The sequence below is a fragment of the Ranitomeya imitator genome, chromosome 8 (genome assembly GCF_032444005.1).
Source record: "Ranitomeya imitator isolate aRanImi1 chromosome 8, aRanImi1.pri, whole genome shotgun sequence".
NCBI classification, from domain to species: domain Eukaryota; kingdom Metazoa; phylum Chordata; class Amphibia; order Anura; family Dendrobatidae; genus Ranitomeya; species Ranitomeya imitator.
This window is the reverse complement of record NC_091289.1, coordinates 100,295,570-100,316,308: the sequence shown is the minus strand read 5'-3', so window position 1 is coordinate 100,316,308 and position 20,739 is coordinate 100,295,570. Positions and strand designations below refer to the sequence as shown.

At 46.5% G+C, this 20,739-nt stretch overlaps 1 protein-coding gene across 2 annotated transcripts in view; it reads left to right on the top strand.

Moving 5' to 3' along the window:
• Positions 1–20,739, top strand: part of LOC138647880 (L-selectin-like) — a 463,506-nt gene that overhangs the window by 92,279 nt on the left and 350,488 nt on the right. For both annotated transcript variants that reach the window (XM_069737217.1, XM_069737216.1), the window contains exon 3: positions 11,588–11,974. In XM_069737217.1, the coding sequence (XP_069593318.1) occupies positions 11,588–11,974 (387 nt within the window). The remainder of the gene's footprint in view (positions 1–11,587; positions 11,975–20,739) is intronic.

Below are 20,739 nucleotides of genomic sequence, written 5' to 3'. Positions count from 1 at the left end.
TGTAAATTTGAAGAAAGCATCAGTTATGGGACGTGGTTGTAGTGCTACTGGTGGTGATGGTGGAGATGCTGCAGTGAGAGGATGTTAATGTTCTGTACCTGCTACATGCCCGAGTGAAACACCTTCCTCAGATGCACACAGGCAACAGGACATTCTGCATCAATTCATCGGCCCAAACATGTTGAGGCAGTGTTAGATTGGATGGCTGAGAGTATCAGTTCCTAGTTCCTATGCATTGTTTTCCAACCGGTCCCCTGCACAAGTGGCAGAGTTGATAACTGAGGACCATGGTTATCATTCTTCCACCTCACCCCTTTGCCTAACAGCTACCTGTTTGAGCCCCAAGGTAATGCAGCAGTCTCTTCTGCTTTTTGATGACTCTGCTGGCTGGGGTTCTGTGACCCATCCACCTGGCCCTTCCCCAGAAGTGGAAGAGACTGAGTGCACTTTTACCCAACTGTCATGAACCGGGGGTGTTTGGTTGCCCCAGGTCTTTCTTCAGGGATTTGTTTATATCCCACTTCCTAGTTCCAGTTTGGAACGTGCAGCTCTCTGGTGCCCCCTTACCCTCAGGTCAGTCAGGGAACTGCACCCAGGATAATTAGTTGCCAGAAAGGCTGCCTGCTATTTACTGGCTATTGGGCACACACTGCAGTGAGGGTGATATAACTGTTCCCAACTGCAGCCAAGCAATACACTTATAAACCCCTTTCCTTCACTGTCAGTTTTCCCAAAAACACAGGACACTTCGACGCCGCCAGCTCCTATTACTATGACTAGTAGCGACTCAGAAGCCATCCCAATCATTAGCGTAATTTACTTCAGAGGATGTTGGAGGTACGTTTAGAGCAAGGAAAACAAAGCTAGTAGATATTATAACTTTTACACCCCCAAAAATTAGGCAGTGTTTGCAAAAAGTCTAAAAAGATATTACCGAACTGAGACAATTAGAGTATGTACATATCGATTACAAAATAAAAGGGATTAAAGATGAAAATACGCTTGCAGTTCTCTCATATCATGGCTGACCATGCGGCGTGGGGGAGGGTTGACATCAAAATGCATCACAGAGCATCTCTTAGCTGGCTCCCCAGGCACAGACGTGTGCAAAATGAGGTCCCACTATCTTATACCCCCCCTGGTCGTGACCTCCAATCCTCTTTCCAAAGAGACTCAGAACTTTATTAAAACTCATAACCATCATAGCATATGCTGGAAACCTCTTAAAGTGATGACGACAGTATTACATGTCTTCTCACTAGGTTAGCTTCCATTTAAGGGGTAAATGTGTGACCCGGTTAAGTAGTAATCCGTTTCTCCGTTTCTGCTAGACGCTGAGCTTAGAAAAACACTGTGCGTGTCGCTCTACCATGGCACATTCCAAATATGTAATTTTCACATCTATATCACTACTTGGGGTCGAGTTATTTCATCTTGAATATCTCTAGGATAGAATAAAGAGGACACATGGCCAGTTGAACTGCTCTCAGCCAGTTTCTCAGCTGCCCGGTGGGAGAGGGGATGAGTGGTTAAGAATTACACAGACAGAGTGTGTAGTGAGAAGGAGCTGGGAGGGAGTCAAAAAGCCCACAGCGTGTGTCTTACACAGACCTAATGGATTTAGCAGAGCTCAGTGTGCGTGATAATATGGAATCAAATGCATGATATTTGTTATGATCTGGTGGCCTAGGAGCAGCATGAGACGGACTCTGGAGAAGGTGGTCCCTGTACTGACCGCAAACCCTGAACCTAGCAGCGCAACTAGAAGTAGCCGTGGGGGGTACCTAACACTCCCTAGACCCCTCGGCACAGCCTAAGATCTAACTACCCCTAAAGACAGAAACAGGAAACCTATCTTGCCTCAGAGAAAATCCCCAAAGGATAGATAGCCCCCCACAAATATTGACTGTGAGAGGAGAGGGAAATAACATACGCAGATATGAAATCAGATTTTAGCATAGGAGGCCATACTAGCTAAAAAGAAAGAATAGAACAGAGTACTATGCGGTCAGTATAAAAACACTAGAAAATATCCACTGCAGAAAATACGAATCACCACATCTGACTAAAGACATGGGGGGTATATCTGCATCTCCAGAGAAATAGCTAGGCTGTAAAAAATCCTTCACAGACTAAGCTGGACAAGACAAAAACATGAAAATGCACAGAACTATAAGGTCCACTGCAGGTGGACAGCAAAAACAAAGCCAGGACTTATCTTTGTAGAAAAACACAGGAAACTGGAGAGACCAGCAGGGAAGTGAATCCTTCAAGAACAATGGACAACTTGCACTGACCAAAGGATCCTGCAAAGCTATATACCCTAGTCAGTTTTGCAATTAGTAGATACACCTGTCCACTCCTGCAGTCCAGGCACAACTGCATTACCCTCTACAACCACCGGAGGGAGCCCAAAAGCTGAATTCACAACAGATATTCCTGACACCAACCACTTGTTATGTCAGAGGAAGATTACGTGGTAGCGCCAGTGCACACAGTCAGTGGACCACCACATCACATTTCTGAGGATATGGAAACACAGGTGCCAACTACTGCATCTTTCAGCAGTGTGCAGACCAAAAAGGAAGGCAGGGGTGTGGAGTGGGTGGAAGATGATGCTGGGGATGATGAGGTCCTAGAACCCACATAGATTGAAGGCCATCATGGTGACGTGCTCAGTTTGAAGGAAGAGGAGGGGGTCATGCTGTCCAAGCAGCACAGCAAAAGAGGGAACAGGGTGGAAAAGCACAGCGGCCAGCCTCTAGCCAGTCGGTTGGCTGCTACTGCCCATGATGCCATGGAAATGAGCATACCAAAGGTAGCTCAATAGAGCTCACTAGCATGAGACTTATTCAGGCAATGTACTGACAACAAGCAATGGGTGGTTTGCATGCTGTGATGTCAGGGCCAGAAGTGAGGCATAAATCTTTTGAGCACCACCTGCATGATGAGGCACCTGAAATCTAAGCATGAGGTGCCTTGGAGTACACATCTAAAAAGCATGACAGATCTGAGCCTCTTCCTGCTCCCTGTTTTGCTGCATTACGATCAACAGGGCCACCTGCCTCCCCGCAAAGAGAGGATGTGACAGCATGACCACCAGTGTCAATGAGCATCTCCACACCGTCCCATGGAAGTGTTCAGCTTTCCATCCATCAAACATTCAAGAGAAAGAAGGAACACTCCCCTAGCCATACATGAGCCATGGTTGTGAATGTCAACATTTCCAAATTACTTGCCTTCAAAATGCTGCCATTCCGGCTAGCAAAGACAGAAAGTTTAAATTTATTTAAATAAATATTATAAAAAAGAGTCGGCTCCATACATTTTGATAACCAGCCAAGGTAATGCAGACAGCTGAGTGTTTCAGTCATCAGCTACCTTCTTTACCTTGTCTGGTAATTAAAAATAGAGAGGCCCCCATGCCGTTTTTTTAAGCTTATTTAAATAAATAATAAAATAAACAGTGTGGGGTACGCCCTATTTTTAATAACCAGCTGAGGGAAAGCAGATAGCTGTGAGCTGGTGTTATTATTCTAGGAGGCCAATTTCCATCTATTTTCTCAGCCTAATAATAACAGCTCACAACTCTTGCTACCAGTGTGTAATGGCTGGTGTGCTGAGCAGTCGCATTACTCATGTCACCGCTCAACACACGCTCAAGATGCAGCAGAGTTGGGGATCGTCATGTGATGGATTCATGGCTGACTCCTTTAGATTATTTGACTTTTTTAAAGGTAATAAATGAGCAAAAGAGGGTCAAGGAGTGTTCTATACAATTAAAGAACTTTTATATATGTGTGTGTTTTTTACTTTTCACTACAGGGTTAGTAATCAGGTGTCTGATAGACACCTCTCCATTACTAACTCTTGGTCTTGAAGTCAGTAGACATTACACAGCTGACATAAACCGCAAAACCATTATCCCACTTGAGAACACACCAGGGCAAGCATGAAGAGTTAAGGCTAAGCACAAGAATTGATGCACCTATTGAATGCACCATTTCTAGTGCAGGTGAGGGCTAGTGTTATTAGTCTGGGAGGGGGCCAATATCCATGGCCCCTTCCCAACTTATTAATATCAGCCCGCAGCTGTCTGCTTACCCTTTGCTGGTTTTGAAAATAGGGGAGACCTCATTTCATGTTTTTTGGTCCTTATTTCTAAAAACCAGTAAAGGCTACGTATACATCTGTGAGGTTATATTAATCAACTAGGAAGCTCCATGGTTATTGCCCGCTTCTCAGACTATGAAGACAAGCTCCCAGCTATCTGCTCAGCTCAGATCCCTCAGTTGGTTAGTAAAAATAAAAGGGACCCCATGCCATATTTTTCTTTTATTTAATTGGTAGCTAAATACTTGCACAGTAAGTTACGTAAGCTACACCCACACTGCACTAATTTTATATCTCACTGACATATTTCTTACTATACAAAGGCTGGTGAATACTTGCATCAGTGTTGCCTGCTCTTGCTGCTATCAGCAAGACCAGGCGTACGATGATTACAGTACCCTGGTCACCGCCAGTCACAGCTGCTGGCTCAAACTGTCCTCTGTGTGACAGCATGGGAACTGCTATACCCATTGGCTGTAACCGGTGGTGACTTCAGTAAGGCTGCCACTGTTCAGAAATGGAGTTTCCTACCCTGTCACACACATGACAGCACGGGAACTGCTGCGATGTTCAGGCCCCCCATTCACTTGAATGATGTCCAGGTTTGGGTTCAAGTTTAGGTACCCAGACTAAACTTTTTTATAAAGTTTGTCTGAACCCAATGGAACAAAACATCCACAGGTCCGCCCATCCCTAGTAATATGTAAAATATGAAAAAAATACTTATACTCACTAGTCCCCTTTCTGGGACCCCCTCCGCTCCTTAGCATCACATGTGTTAGGTCTCGAGTTCCCGCTTCTGCACAGGGGGAATCTCGAGCCATCTCCACTGCGGTCTCCCATTCTTATCCAGCCGCAGTGGAGTCTGCTCAGCAGGGACGTCGGTCCCAGCGTCTTGCTCAGTCTCACTCTGTACAGAGAGTTACTGCTGCTTCTTCAGCTTCTGCCATTAAAGCCAGTGCTGGTCAGCAGCGAGCAGACTTCTCTGGGACTAAGTCCTTGTCTGCACACACTGAGCATGCCCAGGGCAAGATCTCCCGTTGGAGATCGAGGGTCATGTGCTCAGGCCCTGCAGCACATTCCATTGGTCCTCTTGGCAGGTCTTGGAAGGGCAAAGTTTCTGTGGCCATTTCCTGTGCTGCAACTATATAAACTGCGCATGACCGCACGGCCATGCGCTAGTGTACATTTGCTTACGTGTGTTTGTTGTGAGTGCAAGTCGTCCTTGGATACCCCTTCCCTATTGAATGTCTGTTCGCGGAAGGTGTATGGTTGCTATCTAGCGCCCGACTTATCCTACAGCACGAATCACACATTACAGCGTCCAGTTGCTGTGACCGCCAGTACGGCACCGTGCACTTCCTCTGTGCTTTCCTTACCCAAGCCTGGGTGGTTAGTGGCGTTCGTCAGTGCGGCACCGCATGCACTCTTGTGCCCTAATATTGTTATTTAGCTTCCTTACACACCCAGTTGCGGTGTTGTGCCAGCAAGGGTCTAATCGGACTTCAATCCTAGTTGGGGTTGAGTTCGCTGACTACTTGCTCGCGCTCTATGTGCGGTACCGCGATCCTGTGACGCAACAGGATCGCTTCCTTCACGCTGGGAGAAGTTTAACCCACATGTGTATACTTATGAGTACCGCCATATAGTCCGTCATTACTTGGCAGCAGGTTCCATCTCTGCACGGTGGACCCCGGGCTGCGAACGCACCATACTCTATCTGTCTTAGTATTTGGTGCGTTCCGCTAGCCCTAACATTACACTAGCGCCAGGGTCTGGCTAGTAATGACGGACAAACAGCAATCCTTGCGGTATATCCAGCAGCTGGAGGGTAGGTTGGCGGCTCTTGAGAGCGCAACCTCAGCTGTGGATGTTACCGCAGTTGCTGTACAGGCTGTTAGCGTAGCTGCAGCAACCCTGTCCATTGCCACCCCTGCTCCGACATTTTCTCGCCTCCCGCTGCCAGAAAAATTTTCTGGTGATAGCAAATTTTGTAGGGGATTTGTGAGTCAGTGCTCTATTCACCTTGAGCTCCTGGCTGCACGTTTTCCCACAGAGCGGGCTAAGGTGGGATTTATAGTGTCTCACTTGTCGGACAGGGCGTTGGAATGGGCTACACCGCTGTGGGAGCGTGGCGATCATGTGGTGCAGAGTGCTCCGCTGTTTCTGAGCACTCTGAAACAGGTCTTTTTAGGACCTCAAGTCACCCATGATACTGCGCTCCAACTGCTGGCATTAACTCAGGGTGAGTCCTTGGTCAGTCATTTTGCCGTCCAATTCCGAACTTTAGCTTCTGAGCTGGATTGGTCGGATAAAGCTCTTATCCCCATATTTTGGAGGGGCCTGGCTGACCACGTTAAGGATGCTCTGGCCACTAGGGAGATTCCTGCCACACTGGAGGAGTTAATAACTGTCTCCACTCGAATTGACCTCCGTTTTAACGAGCGGAGGTTAGAGCGAGCCCAGTGTAGGCAGAGGTTTCGGCTGGCTCCTACCTTCGCCAAAACCTCTGGAGTCTCCGGTCCTGGTTCCTGAGTCACATGAGGCCAGGGAAGTGTCACAAGCGGGATCTAAATCCCGGACCGCTTGTGCACTCAAGGTCTGTCATGTTTGCCAGCAGTCAGGACATCTAGCCACCAGATGTTCTCAGCGGTCGAGGAAACGTCAGCGTCTAGTGGTAGTAGGTGGAGGTACACTAGACACGGCGACGTTTGCCTCTAAATTGTCCTTTAAGGGGACAATTACTATAGGCTCATTCTCCCACTCGGTAGAGCTCTGCGTGGATTCTGGGGCGGAGGGCAATTTTATGTCTTCTGCCTTCGCCCAATGTCACACAATACCCCTGGTTATGCTAGCTCAACCAGTAACGGTACGAGTGGTGAATGGGTCGACACTGCCCTCACAGATAACACACCAGACCATCCCTTTTACTCTGTCCATGTCGCCATCTCATCAGGAGATTATATCTCTGCTCGTCATTCCTGAGGGAATTGATGAGGTCCTGTTGGGAATACCTTGGCTACGGTACCACTCTCCTCATATCGAGTGGTCCTCTGGCAGAATACTGGGATGGGGCGAATCTTGTGGGGGTAGCTGTCAGAGGGAGTGCGTTCAGGTTGCTACTACAGAGGTACCCGCAGATCTTTCCTCTCTCCCCAAGCAGTATTGGTCTTATGCAGACGTGTTCTCCAAAAAGGCGGCAGAGATCCTTCCGCCCCATCGCCCCTATGACTGTCCTATTGATCTCTTGCCTGGTGCTGAGCCTCCCCGGGGTCGGGTCTATCCACTATCTCTCCCGGAGACAGAGGCAATGTCACAGTACATCCAGGAAAATCTGGCAAGAGGATTCATTAGGAAGTCAGTGTCACCTGCTGGGGCAGGGTTCTTCTTCGTGCAGAAGAAGAATGGGGAATTGCGTCCATGCATAGACTACAGGGGTCTTAATGCCATCACCGTTAAAAATAAGTATCCTTTGCCCTTGATATCTGAGCTCTTCGATAGGCTTCGGGGAGCAAGGGTATTTACTAAACTAGATCTGAGGGGTGCTTACAACCTGATTCGCATCCGTGAGGGGGACGAATGGAAGACGGCTTTTAACACCAGGGATGGGCACTATGAATATCTGGTGATGCCCTTCGGGCTCTGTAATGCCCCAGCTGTTTTCCAAGACTTTGTGAACGATATCTTCCGGGATATGCTTTCCACCTCGGTCGTAGTCTATCTGGATGATATTCTCATCTACTCTCCAGATATTGACTCCCACCGGAGAGATGTTTGCAAAGTCTTCGACCTCCTACGGGCAATCTCCCTCTATGCCAAGTTGGAGAAGTGTATGTTTGAGCAGGAGTCCTTACCTTTCCTAGGCTACATCATCTCTGCCCAGGGATTGGCTATGGATCCTGCCAAACTACAGGCGGTGATGGACTGGCAGGAACCCCATTCTCTTAAAGCGGTGCAGCGCTTTATGGGGTTCATTAATTATTATCGCCAGTTCATTCCGCACTTCTCAACTTTGGTAGCTCCCTTGGTTGCCCTCACCAAGAAGGGGGCGAATCCCAAATTGTGGCCTGAGGAGGTCTCCAAGGCCTTTAACTCTATAAAGTCACACTTTGCTAGCGCTCCCATCCTACATCGCCCCGATTTTGATAAGCCATTTATCATGGAGGTGGATGCCTCTTCTGTTGGTGCTGGAGCAGTCCTCTTCCAAAAGGATGCTCAAGCTCGGAAGCATCCTTGCTTCTTTTTCTCCAAGACCTTCTCACCAGCAGAGAGGAATTATTCCATCGGGGACAGGGAGTTGCTAGCCATGAAGTTGGCTTTCTCGGAGTGGAGACATCTCTTGGAGGGAGCACGTTTTCCCTTCCAAGTCTTCACAGACCATAAAAATTTGGTGTACCTGCAGACAGCCCAGCGGTTGAATTCTCGCCAGGCCAGATGGTCCTTATTCTTCCTTCTCCCGGTTTCATTTCACCCTCCATTTTCTTTCTGGGGAGAAGAACATTCGGGCCGACGCTCTCTCTCGCTCCGTTGTGTCATCTGCGGAGGAGGAGGAGCCTCGGCTTATTGTCCCCACCGAGAGCTTGAGAACTGTGGCCCCGGTTTCGCTAGAGTCTGTGCCTCCGGGCAAGACTTTTGTTCCATCCAGTTTGCAACCGGAGGTTCTCTCTTGGGCACACTCGTCCAGGGTGGGTGGACATTTTGGTACCAAAAGGACATCTGAGTTACTGGCGAGGACATACTGGTGGCCGCATATGGCTCGTGATGTCGCAGAGTATGTTCGGGCGTGTGTCTCTTGCGCCAAGAATAATACTCCTCGGCAACGGCCAGCTGGTTTGCTTTATCCTCTGCCAGTGGCGGACAGGCCCTGGGAGATGGTCGGGATGGACTTTGTGGTGGGCTTACCCAAGTCTCGTAACTGCACCATTATCTGGGTGATCACCGACCATTTTTCCAAAATGGTGCACTTGGTGCCTCTTCCACGGCTACCTTCTGCACGGGCGTTGGCTGTCTTGTTCGTCAAGCATATCTTTCGCCTACACGGTATGCCAGACAAAATTGTTAGTGACCGAGGTCCCCAGTTTGCGTCTCGATTCTGGAGAGAGCTTTGTCGTCTGCTCAGTATTGAGTTGAATCTCTCTTCGGCATATCATCCCGAGACGAATGGGTTGGTAGAGAGGGCCAACCAGACCTTGGTCACATATTTACGACATTTTGTTTCTGCCAGGCAGGATGACTGGGCATCCTTGCTACCGTGGGCAAAGTTTGTACTTAACAATGCCGTAGCCGACTCCACCGGTCAGACTCCATTCCTCCTAAATTACGGCCAGCATCCGCGTGTTCCTGTGCCCATGCCTGTGTCTTCTGCTGACTCCAGGGTGGCAGACTGGGCTGTGGAGGCATGGGACATTTGGGACCGCACGCAGGATGCCATTCGGGCCTCCAAGGAGAGAATGAGGTCCTCCGCCGATGTTCATCGGCGCCCCGCTCCGACCTTTGCTCCTGGCGACTTGGTGTGGCTCTCCGCCCGTAACATCAGGCTGCGAGTTGAGTCCACTAAGTTTGCTCCTCGCTACTTGGGTCCCTTCAAGGTTCTCCAACAGGTTAATCCTGTAGTCTACCGTTTGGCTCTTCCTCCACGCTTGGGTATCACCGACACCTTTCATGTGTCCCTCTTGAAACCCGTATACATGTCCCGGTTTTCCGAGTCATCTGCCGGGACATCGGATTCGTCTACGGACGATTACGAGGTGAACGCTATTTTGGGGTGCAAGGTGGTACGCGGCAAAAAGTTCTATCTGGTGGATTGGAAGGGTTATGGCCCAGAGGACAGGTCATGGGAGCCTGCTGAAAACATTCGGGCCCCACAGCTCATTGCTGCCTTCGAGCGTAGCGAGGCACAAGGAGGGGGGGGGGCCTAGGAGGGGGGGTAATGTTAGGTCTCGAGTTCCCGCTTCTGCACAGGGGGAATCTCGAGCCATCTCCGCTGCGGTCTCCCATTCTTATCCAGCCGCAGTGGAGTCTGCTCAGCAGGGACGTCGGTCCCAGCGTCTTGCTCAGTCTCACTCTGTACAGAGAGTTACTGCTGCTTCTTCAGCTTCTGCCATTAAAGCCAGTGCTGGTCAGCAGCGAGCAGACTTCTCTGGGACTAAGTCCTTGTCTGCACACACTGAGCATGCCCAGGGCAAGATCTCCCGTTGGAGATCGAGGGTCATGTGCTCAGGCCCTGCAGCACATTCCATTGGTCCTCTTGGCAGGTCTTGGAAGGGCAAAGTTTCTGTGGCCACTTCCTGTGCTGCAACTATATAAACTGCGCATGACCGCACGGCCATGCGCTAGTGTACATTTGCTTACGTGTGTTTGTTGTGAGTGCAAGACGTCCTTGGATACCCCTTCCCTATTGAATGTCTCTTCGCGGAAGGTGTATGGTTGCTATCTAGCGCCCGACTTATCCTACAGCACGAATCACACATTACAGCGTCCAGTTGCTGTGACCGCCAGTACGGCGCCGTGCACTTCCTCTGTGCTTTCTTTACCCAAGCCTGGGTGGTTAGTGGCGTTCGTCAGTGCGGCACCGCATGCACTCTTGTGCCCTAATATTGTTATTTAGCTTCCTTACACACCCAGTTGCGGTGTTGTGCCAGCAAGGGTCTAATCGGACTTCAATCCTAGTTGGGGTTGAGTTCGCTGACTACTTGCTCGCGCTCTATGTGCGGTACCGCGATCCTGTGATGCAACAGGATCGCTTCCTTCATGCTGGGAGAAGTTTAACCCACGTGTGTATACTCATGAGTACCGCCATATAGTCCGTCATTACTTGGCAGCAGGTTCCATCTCTGCACGGTGGACCCCGGGCTGCGAACGCACCATACTCTATCTGTCTTAGTATTTGGTGCGTTCCGCTAGCCCTAACAACATGTCTGCTCTTCGATCGATACTGAGACCGCTGAAATACCTTGGCGTCTCATACTGAGCCAATACTTCCAACTCTGATTTTGCCTGGGAATGTTCTGTGCAGGCAAGCGGTTGGTCACTACATCCCATTATGTGTTATGTCCTATGTCATGGCACAAATTGTGACTTTATGGAGGATTTGAGCACTTGCAATGAGACCGGAAGATGCAATGAAAACAGTATTTGTGACGACTTTGAGGAGTGTTTGGGTCAGAGAGGTGAGTTGTGAGGAGAATATTAGAACTTAATTTTTTTAAGCCTTATGATGTTGCTTTATGGTACCTAATGTTGGCAAATTACAGCAGCCAGTATGCTGAATCCATGAGGAAGCCAATGACAAAAAAAAAATCAGCATTTTGGGGATTATGGACTTTTGCAAAATTCGAGCAGAATTCCATTCCACTAGATTTTATTCGCTCATCTCTGTTGGCAGTGTATTCAAAATATATTCACTAAATATTTTAATAACATACTCTTATTTCTCATGAAAATAAACAGTTTGATATTATATTTTGTGTTCCAGGTGTTTTGATGTTCTCTCCGGTTAACTGTTGGACATACCACTATTCAAAGGAATCCATGGAGTATGAGCAAGCTCGACTGTATTGCCAGAGTAATTATACTGATCTAGTGGCCATCCAAAATAGAAAAGAGATTGAATACCTTGAAACAAATATCCCACATAACCCTACTTACTACTGGATAGGAATCAGGAAAATTAACAACACATGGACTTGGGTGGGAACTAATAAGACACTTACAGATGAAGCTAAAAACTGGGGTGCTGGAGAACCGAACAATAGACGGCATAAAGAGGATTGTGTTGAAATATACATAAAACGTACTAAAGATTCAGGAAAATGGAATGATGATGGATGCTACAAAAAGAAGAGAGCATTATGTTACACAGGTAGGAGTGGATTTACTATGATGTATGAATGATGTTTGAGCTGTTAAGCCCTTCAGGGCAATTTTCAATTTTTGGGCTTTAATTTTTTTCCACCCCTACTTCTAAGAGCTCTAACTTTTTTATTTTTCCATCCACATAGCTGTGTGAGGGCTTCATTTTGCCGGACGAGTTGTAATTTTGAATGACACCATCCATTTTATCATGTAATATACTAAAAACCAGGAAAAAAATTCCAAGCGTGGTGAAATAACAAAAAAAGTACAATTCTGTAACTGATTTTTTAAAAAATGTACACGGTAAAAATAACATGGCACCATGATACTCTAGGTCATTTTGATTGAATTAAATAAAAAAACTATGAATTTTTTTTAAGTAGTAAAAAAAGATTTATGTCGCCATTTACCAAGTTCCATAAGGATTTTAATTTTTGGTCAATGAGAGTCTGTAAGGGCTTATTTTTTGCGCTCTGGGCTAATGTTTTTATCGATACCATATTAGGGTAGAGGTAGATTATTATTATTATTTATTGTTATAGCGCCATTTATTCCATGGCGCTTTACATGTGAGGAGGGGTATGCATAATAAAAACAAGTACAATAATCTTAAACAATACAAGTCATAACTGGTACAGGAGGAGTGATGACCCTGCCCGCGAAGGCTCACAATCTACAAGGGATGGGTGAGGATACAGTAGGTGAGGATAGAGCTGGTCATGCAGCGGTTTAGTCGATCGGTGGTTACTGCAGGTTGTAGGCTTATCGAAAGAGGTGGGTCTTCAGGTTCTTTTTGAAAGTTTCGATGGTAGGCAAGAGTCTGATGTGTTGTGGTAGAGGGTTTCAGAGTAGGGGTGATACGCGAGAGAAATCTTGTATATGATTGTGGGAAGAGGAGATAAGAGGGGAGTAGAGAAGGAGATCTTGTAAGGATCGGAGGTTGCGTGTAGGTAAGTACCGGGAGACAAGGTCACAGATGTATGGAGGAGACAGGTTGTGGATGGCTTTGTACGTCATGGTTTGGGTTTTGTACTGGAGTCTCTGGGCAATGGGGAGCCAGTGAAGGGATTGACAGAGGGGTAAGGCCGGGGAATAGCGGGGGGACAGGTGGATTAGTTGGGCAGCAGAGTTTAGAATAGATTGGAGGGGTGCGAGAGTGTTAGAGGGGAGGCCACAGAGCAGGACGTTGCAGTAGTCAAGGCGAGAGATGATGAGGGCATGGACTAGGGTTTTTGCAGAGTCTTGGTTCAGGAATGAACGGATTCGTGAAATATTTTTGAGTTGAAGTCGGCAGGAAGTGGAAAGGGCTTGGATATGTGGTTTGAAGGAGAGATCAGCGTCAAGGATTACCCCGAGGCAGCGAGCTTGTGGGACTGGGGAGAGTGGGCAGCCATTTACTGTAATGGATAGGTTCGTTGGGGGGGGTCGCGTGAGATGGGGGACAGATGATGAATTCTGTTTTGTCCATGTTGAGTTTGAGAAATCCAGCGGAGAAGAAGTATGAAATAGTGGACAGACATTGAGGGATTCTGGTTAGTAGGGAGGTAATATCTGGTCCAGAGATGTAGATCTGTGTGTCATCAGCATAGAGGTGGTACTGAAAGCCATGAGATTCTATGAGCTGTCCCAGGCCAAAGGTGTAAATGGAGAAGAGCAGGGGGCCCAAGGACTGAACCTTGTGGGACTCCAACAGATAGTGGGCGAGGTGAGGAGGTGATGTCTGAGTGGGAGACGCTGAATGTCCGGTCTGTTAGGTATGATGAGATCCAGGATAGGGCCAAGTCTGTGATGCCAAGGGATGAGAGGGTCTGTAATAATAGGGAATGGTCCACTGTGTCAAAGGCAGCTGAGAGGTCGAGGAGGAGGAGGCAGAGTAGTGTCGCTTGCTCTTGGCGGTTAAGAGGTCATTGGGGACCTTAGTTAGGGCAGTTTCAGTGGAATGGTGTGACCGGAAAGCCAGATTGTAAGCGGTCAAAGAGGGAGCAAGAAGAGAGATGGGAGGACAGTTCAAGGTAAACGTGTTGTTCCAGTAGTTTGGAGGCATAGGGGAGAAGTGATATAGGGCGATAGCTAGATACAGAGGATTGGTCAAGAGAGGGCTTTTTGAGATACAACGTTTTGATTATTTCTTAATTCATTCTGGCGTCTTGGATTAATTAATTTTATATTTTGGTAGATCTGACTTTTATGAACGTGGAGATACCATTCTCCGTTATTTTAGTTTTTTCTTCCCCTTCGAAGAGTCATAACTTTTTTAATTTTTACATCAATACAGCAACATGAGGCTGTTTTTTACTGGACTAGTTGTAATTTTTAATTACATAACTGATTTTAACGTGTAGCACTCTGGAAAATGGGGAAAAAATTCAAAGTTCGGTGAAATAAAAAAAAATGCAATACTGCAATTGTTTTTTTATTTACCATATTCACTATATGGTAAAACTGACCTGTCAGTATGATTCTCTGTCAGTACGAATATGGAGATACCAAACATGTATAGAAGTTTACGTACATTATATAAAAAGACACATATGCATGTTTTTCTCAATACCTGTCATGAATATCAGAATAAACCTTTCTCGTTTTAGGTAAATTAGGATTACCGCAATTATTAATATTTGCCAAATGCCAGGATGATGAGAATGTTTTAAGGCATTTTTATTAATTACTGCAAAGTCAAAAGTTTACATACACTAAGATTAATATGCCTTTAAGAATTGTGGGCTGCCCATATGATGATTTCATGTGTGTAAGCTTCTTTTTTGGCAACATCTGAGTTAATTGGAAACACACTTGTGGATGTATTTTAATGCACACCTGAAACATACTGCTTCTTTGCATACCATCATGGGAAAGTCTCCAGAAATCAGCCAAGATATCAGGAAGAGAATTGTGGACTTGCATAAGTCTGGCTCATCCTTGGGTACAATTGCAAAATACATGAAGGTGCCTGGTTCATCTGTACAAACAATTATATACAGGTATAAACAAGATGAGAATGTCCAGCCATCATACCGCTCAGGAAGGAGACGGGTTCTGTGTCCCAGAGATGAGCATGCTTTGGTCTGACATGTGCATATCAACTCAAAGACAAAAGCAAAAGACCTTGTGAAGATGATGGTGGAGGCTGGTAAGATTGTGTCAATATCCACAGTGAAACGAGCACAGTATCAACAGTACTTTCAGCCCACTCTGCCAGGAAGAAGCCATTACTCCAAAAGAAACATAAAAAAGCCAGATTAATCTTTGCAAATGCACACAGGAAAAATACCTTAATTTTTGGAGACATGTCCTGTAGTCTGATGAAACTAAAATTTAACTTTTTGGGCATAATGACCATCATTTTGAGGAAAATAGGGAGAAGCTTGGAAACCTAAGAACACCATCACTGTGAAATATGGGGGTGACAGCATCATGTTGTGAGGTTGGACTAGTGCACATCCCAAAATAGATGACATCATGAGAAAATAAGATTATGTGGCAATACTGAAGCAACATCTCAATACATCAGCCAGGAAGTTAAAGCTTGGACGGAATGGGTCTTCCAAATGGACAATGACCCAAAGCATACTGCCAAAATGGTAACAAAAGTGGCTGTGACACTTTTAATGGTACACTCAGGAATCTCTTGGCTTGAGACAAATAAGGCAGCAGAACCAAAGTATAGTGTAAAGTCTGTATTATTCAAATAAACACAGGTGCAGGGTGTGAGCAAGTTAAAAAACACAGCAAATAAGGATATATCAGGAAATGATGCTTTGCAGCTCTGCTGCAGGCAGGGTCAGTGTTTATAAGCACAAATGTGGGTGCAGGATGTGCACAACAGTTCAAGTGGATGGCAAACAAGGTCCTTCTTAGGAGTAGTTCATTTGCAGCTCTGCTGCGGGCAAAGTCTTATGGGCATAGCACTCTCTGGGGTAAAGCAGATCATAAGACACAGTTCATACCAGGGTTTGCAGTCACTAGAAAAGAGTTCAGAAGCATAGCACAGCTTTGAGTCCAGAAACAGTCAAATAAACTGGCCATGGATACCAAGCTAGATCAGCTGCAGTAGGCAGAGTTTACATGTCCTATTGGAGCTCCCCCATGGGGCCGTGGGGTACTCGGTACTGGGTCCTGCGGTTCACAGGGGGATGTCACGGTGGCTGACCCGGTCCGTGGCCCTGGGACATCCGTGTAAAAGGGAAGGGTCTTTAAAGGGATAAAGTTTGTATTCATGACGCCACCTGTGGTATTCTGTCAGGGTGACCAACGCTGCTTTAAGGGGTCCGCTGGGGTGATGTTATGGCAGCTAGATGGTATACCTTCCCACAGGTGAAGTATGTCCCCAGGGCTTCCCGGTATGTAGATGGTGAATGGCGCAGTGAAGAACGAGGACACAAGTTTGCAGTCTCTTTACCTTTACTGAAGACTTCAAAATCCACAGTCCAGGGCACCAGATCCAGCCGGTTTGGAGGCAAGTCCACAGTCCCCTTGTCCAGGTGGAAATCAGTAGCCTTCCTTTGCGCTGCAGTGTTGTAATCTCTTACTGCTAAGCTTCTCATAAGGTCATCACAACTGTTGTAGATGTTATGTCTCTCTCTCTCTGTCCCCCAGATAGGATAGGACAAACCCGTATGACTGGTGGCTAGAGGCGGTTTATAGGGACTCTATCATGCTCCAGCCTCTAAGGGGTGCCACCGTGCCTCCTGGGTATGGGGCGGACAGGTAACATGAAATTAGTTGTCCTGCCGGTCTCTGGAGCAAGGCATAAAGGTTGTTACTCCCTCAGTGTTCCAGCTACTGGGATTCTGTGCCTCAGAAGGAGGCAGCCTGTGTAGGGCTGGTCCCCATCTGATATCCACTCCTTTGCTACGACTTCCTTGCATGCTCACTACAATACAGTTCTGCCTTCAATGTCTCTTTCTAGGAGCTGCAGCTCTGAGGGCATGCACAGCTCTGTGTCCTTCTCTCTCTGACAGGATCCCACCCCTGCCAGGGACCAACTAACTGAGTGGAGCTCAGCCAGCAACTGACTAACTTTCCCTACAGGCTACCAGTTTTACCAATGTGGGGAGTAACCTTATAGATAGGAGCAAGAGCTCTCCCTGGTGGCCTGGAGTGTGAAATGTGTTGCATGTTTGTGGTACCTGGATGCAGTTATCCTTCTTTACCTCCAAACGTAGCATCATTCTCCCCGAGAGGAAAGCAATACCACTGCGACGACCAGGACCCTGGGGCGCCACATTAGCAGGCAGGAGAAGAATGCTGAGTAACACAGGCAAAACAGCTTGCAGCAAAAACACCACTGAGAGCTGGGAAGGTTTGCGGAGGAGGAGGAGCCAGAGTATCTGAAGAGGAAAGTCTCTTGCAGCACAAGCCAGGAGCACTAGCAGAATACACAAGCAAGGAGTGGAATATGAACCAGGGTTATAAAGATAGAGAAGGCGGATCACATGAGCAGAAGCGAGGCAGCAGACGCCATCTTGGAAAAGGGCAACAAGTACAACAAATGAAACAGGGAATCCAGAGTCCTGACAGTGGCTTAAGGACAGCAAAGTCAATGTTTTGTAGTGGCAATCACAAAGCCATGATCTCAATACTATTGAAAATTTATGAGCAAAGATGAAAAGGCAGGTGCGAGCAAAGCGACCTACAAACCTGGATCAGTTAAACCAGTTTTATCAGGAGGAATGGGCCCAAATTCCAACTAACCATTTTGAGAAGCTTGTGGAAGAATATCTCAAAACTTTTGACCCAAGTAATTCAGTTTAAGGGCAATGGTACCAAATACTGATGAAAAGTATGTAAACTTTTTACTTTGCCATAAGTAATAAGAATGCCTTAAAACAGTCTCTCTGTCACTATCCATTTTTAGATCTGGGGCAGATTTGGCGTTTCACATTAAAACTTTTTTCCTTTCAGGCCATGGGGGTTCATGTCAGTTCCCCCCCCCCCCCACAAGTATCCACTGGTGTAATTACAATGCTGTCTTGTCTGCTGATGTGGTTGGTGACCACACCCATCATCTTTCAAAAGGTCACCTGATGCATGAGCTGACTGTTGATTATACAGGTCCTTTTGGATACCACCAGTGCTGAAGACTAGAGGTTGCTGGTTCAGTGGTGCTTCAGTTGAATGCTGTAATTTGGTGCCTTACTCTGCTGTGCAGTGCATTTCAGCAGAGAAAAGCTGTGTTGTTTTGTGTTTCCTTTTTCCTGTGGTGTTTGTCTTACCTTACCTTGTGTTGTTTTAGTGCAGTGGTGGGACCAGTGTCTTCACTTGCCAATTCCCTACTTAGTGATAGGAGCAGGGCAAGTGAGGGTTTAGGTGTCCTGCTCGGCGACGGGGTGAAAGAACCCATATAGGGACGTTAGGGAGATTAGGGTACATCCTCAGGTGTGTGCAGGAGGTGTCCTTTCCCCCATTCCCTATCGTCAGGGCCCACAGTTGTTATTGTGTCCTCGGTGTACCTTTGTGTGTTTTGCCATTTTGTGACCGTCCACTCGTCGGGTCGTGTTATGCTAGGACTCTCACTTCGTGACACTCTCTCATTATATAATTATGGTAATTCTAATTGACCTAAAAAGGGAAAGGTTAATTCTGATTTCAGGTCAGATATTGAGAAAAACATGCACATGTGTCTTTTTATATAGTGCATGTAAACTTCTAGTTTCAAGTGTACATTTGCGGTAGCTAGAATGGCTTCACCATGCTAATAGAAGTTCTGTCTTTCTTTGCTCTGGTGCCGCAAGGGTTAAACTGCTCAGTTAGACTCCGTTTAAACTGCTTAGTTAGACTTAGTTAGACTTAGTTAGTTAACAGGGTACCAAGATATATTTCTTTCCTGTAGTTAGACTCCTGGAGTTGTCCCTTGGGCTGTATCAGCTTTCCTGAGTTAGTTACTCCCAGCAGGTATAAGACCCCTCCTCCTTGCTTTTGATCTTGTCACTGATAGTTGCTAGGCATGAGCGAGCACTAAAATGCTCGGGTGCTCCTTGCTCTAACAAAGCAATTCCTAATACTTGCATGCTCGTTTCGAGTAATCACTATAATGGGAGTCAATCTGAAAGACAAGCTTTTTTCTGGCAGACCCTACAAAGAGGTCTGGGTGCAGTGAAAATGTTCAAATAGATGGGAAAAGTGCTGAATGGAAGGAGAAAAGCATGGAGAAGACCCCTGGAAGCATCTCTGACTTCCAGATCACTGCTGAGTACAATGGTGTCACACTTTTACTCCACTTTAAACATTGACAATAAAACATTCCAAACTGATGAGAAATTGTATTTTACAGGAAAAAATAATATTAAGAAACATTTTTTCCTGTATAATGACCTGCATATATGGCAACATTTAAAAAGGATTTAAACAAAACACATTTAAGTACACCAAATTTGTTTTTTTAATTAAAAATTAGGAAATTTCAGTTTAATTTATGTAGGAACCAAGAACTGCCAAAATAAGGGACATCCTGTAGGCATAAAGGAGGGCCAAGTCTGTTCAAATTGTGATATATTGGTATACCTAGACACATTAAGGCTATGCACTTTTGAGGGTTATATACCAAGGAAATGTACTCCAGACAGGGGCTGGCTGACACTTTTCAGCCTGGGGGGGGGGGGGGGCAATCACAAGGCAGTGGCCCTCGAGTTGCAGTGGCCCTCCTTTTCCCTGCTTACCTCTGGCCATTGCAATAAAGCGGCAGAGATAACAGGCTTTAATAGCAGGCTGGTACAGAGAAATGGGAATAGAACGGAGCTTGCTGCATAGGTATGGGGGCAGAACAGAGCTTGCTACAGAAATATGGGAGCAGAACAGAGCTTACTACAGAGATAGGAAGCAGAACAGAGCTTACTACAGAGATAAGGGAGCAGAACAGAGCTTACTACAGAGATAAGGGAGCAGAACAGAGCTTACTCCAGAGATATGGGAGCAGAACAGAGCTTACTACAGAGAAAAGGGAGCAGAACAGAGCTTACTCCAGAGATATGGGAGCAGACCAGAGCTTACTACAGAGATATGGGTGCAAAATGGAGTTTACTACAGAGCAGTGGCGTAACTACAAAGTTATTGGCCCCGGTTCGAACTTTCAAATAGGCCTTTTCCTCCATTCCAAAATATATAGGTGAATTAGAAATGGCAACACACGCAAACGTCATCTGCATTAGTAATACATGCACCATTATAGAATTAGTTGTAGGCTGGGTTCACAAGAGTGAAGTTCACGGTCTCTATACAGAACACTGCCTCGAGCCTCGCGGAGGGTATCCCGATCCAAACTCACACCCTCGTGTGTCTATGGCAATACGCTCCTGTAAACCCAGCCTGACAGGGATGACCCCTTACAAATGGAAGGGTTCTCCTCTAAACCCTGCAATCCCCTGGTTGGGAAAGTCACATCCTGGCAAGTAATACTACCAATTCTCCAACCATAAGGCATGCATTTCCAGAGCTGGGAAATGGGAATTCAATGCTAGAACACGTCTACTATGGTTCCCATCCCGCCTCAAGGAAGTATGGCAGACAGGTGTGATAAGACTATTAGAAAAACTACTGCCACACACACGGCTGAACATACTGGGGGATGTGTGAGGGAATTAGCGCCTGTGTATGGACATGTCAGAGGCTAGAGAGAAGAAAGCTTGATCCCCCTTGGCAATGTTTTTCCTCAGCTCATATTTGAGCCATACCATTGTAAAACAGGTAGACACATTTACCCACTGACCTCACTATTTTAAGGAACTGCTGTCTACACCTTAGGGTATGTTTCCACGTTCAGGAAACACTGCGTGT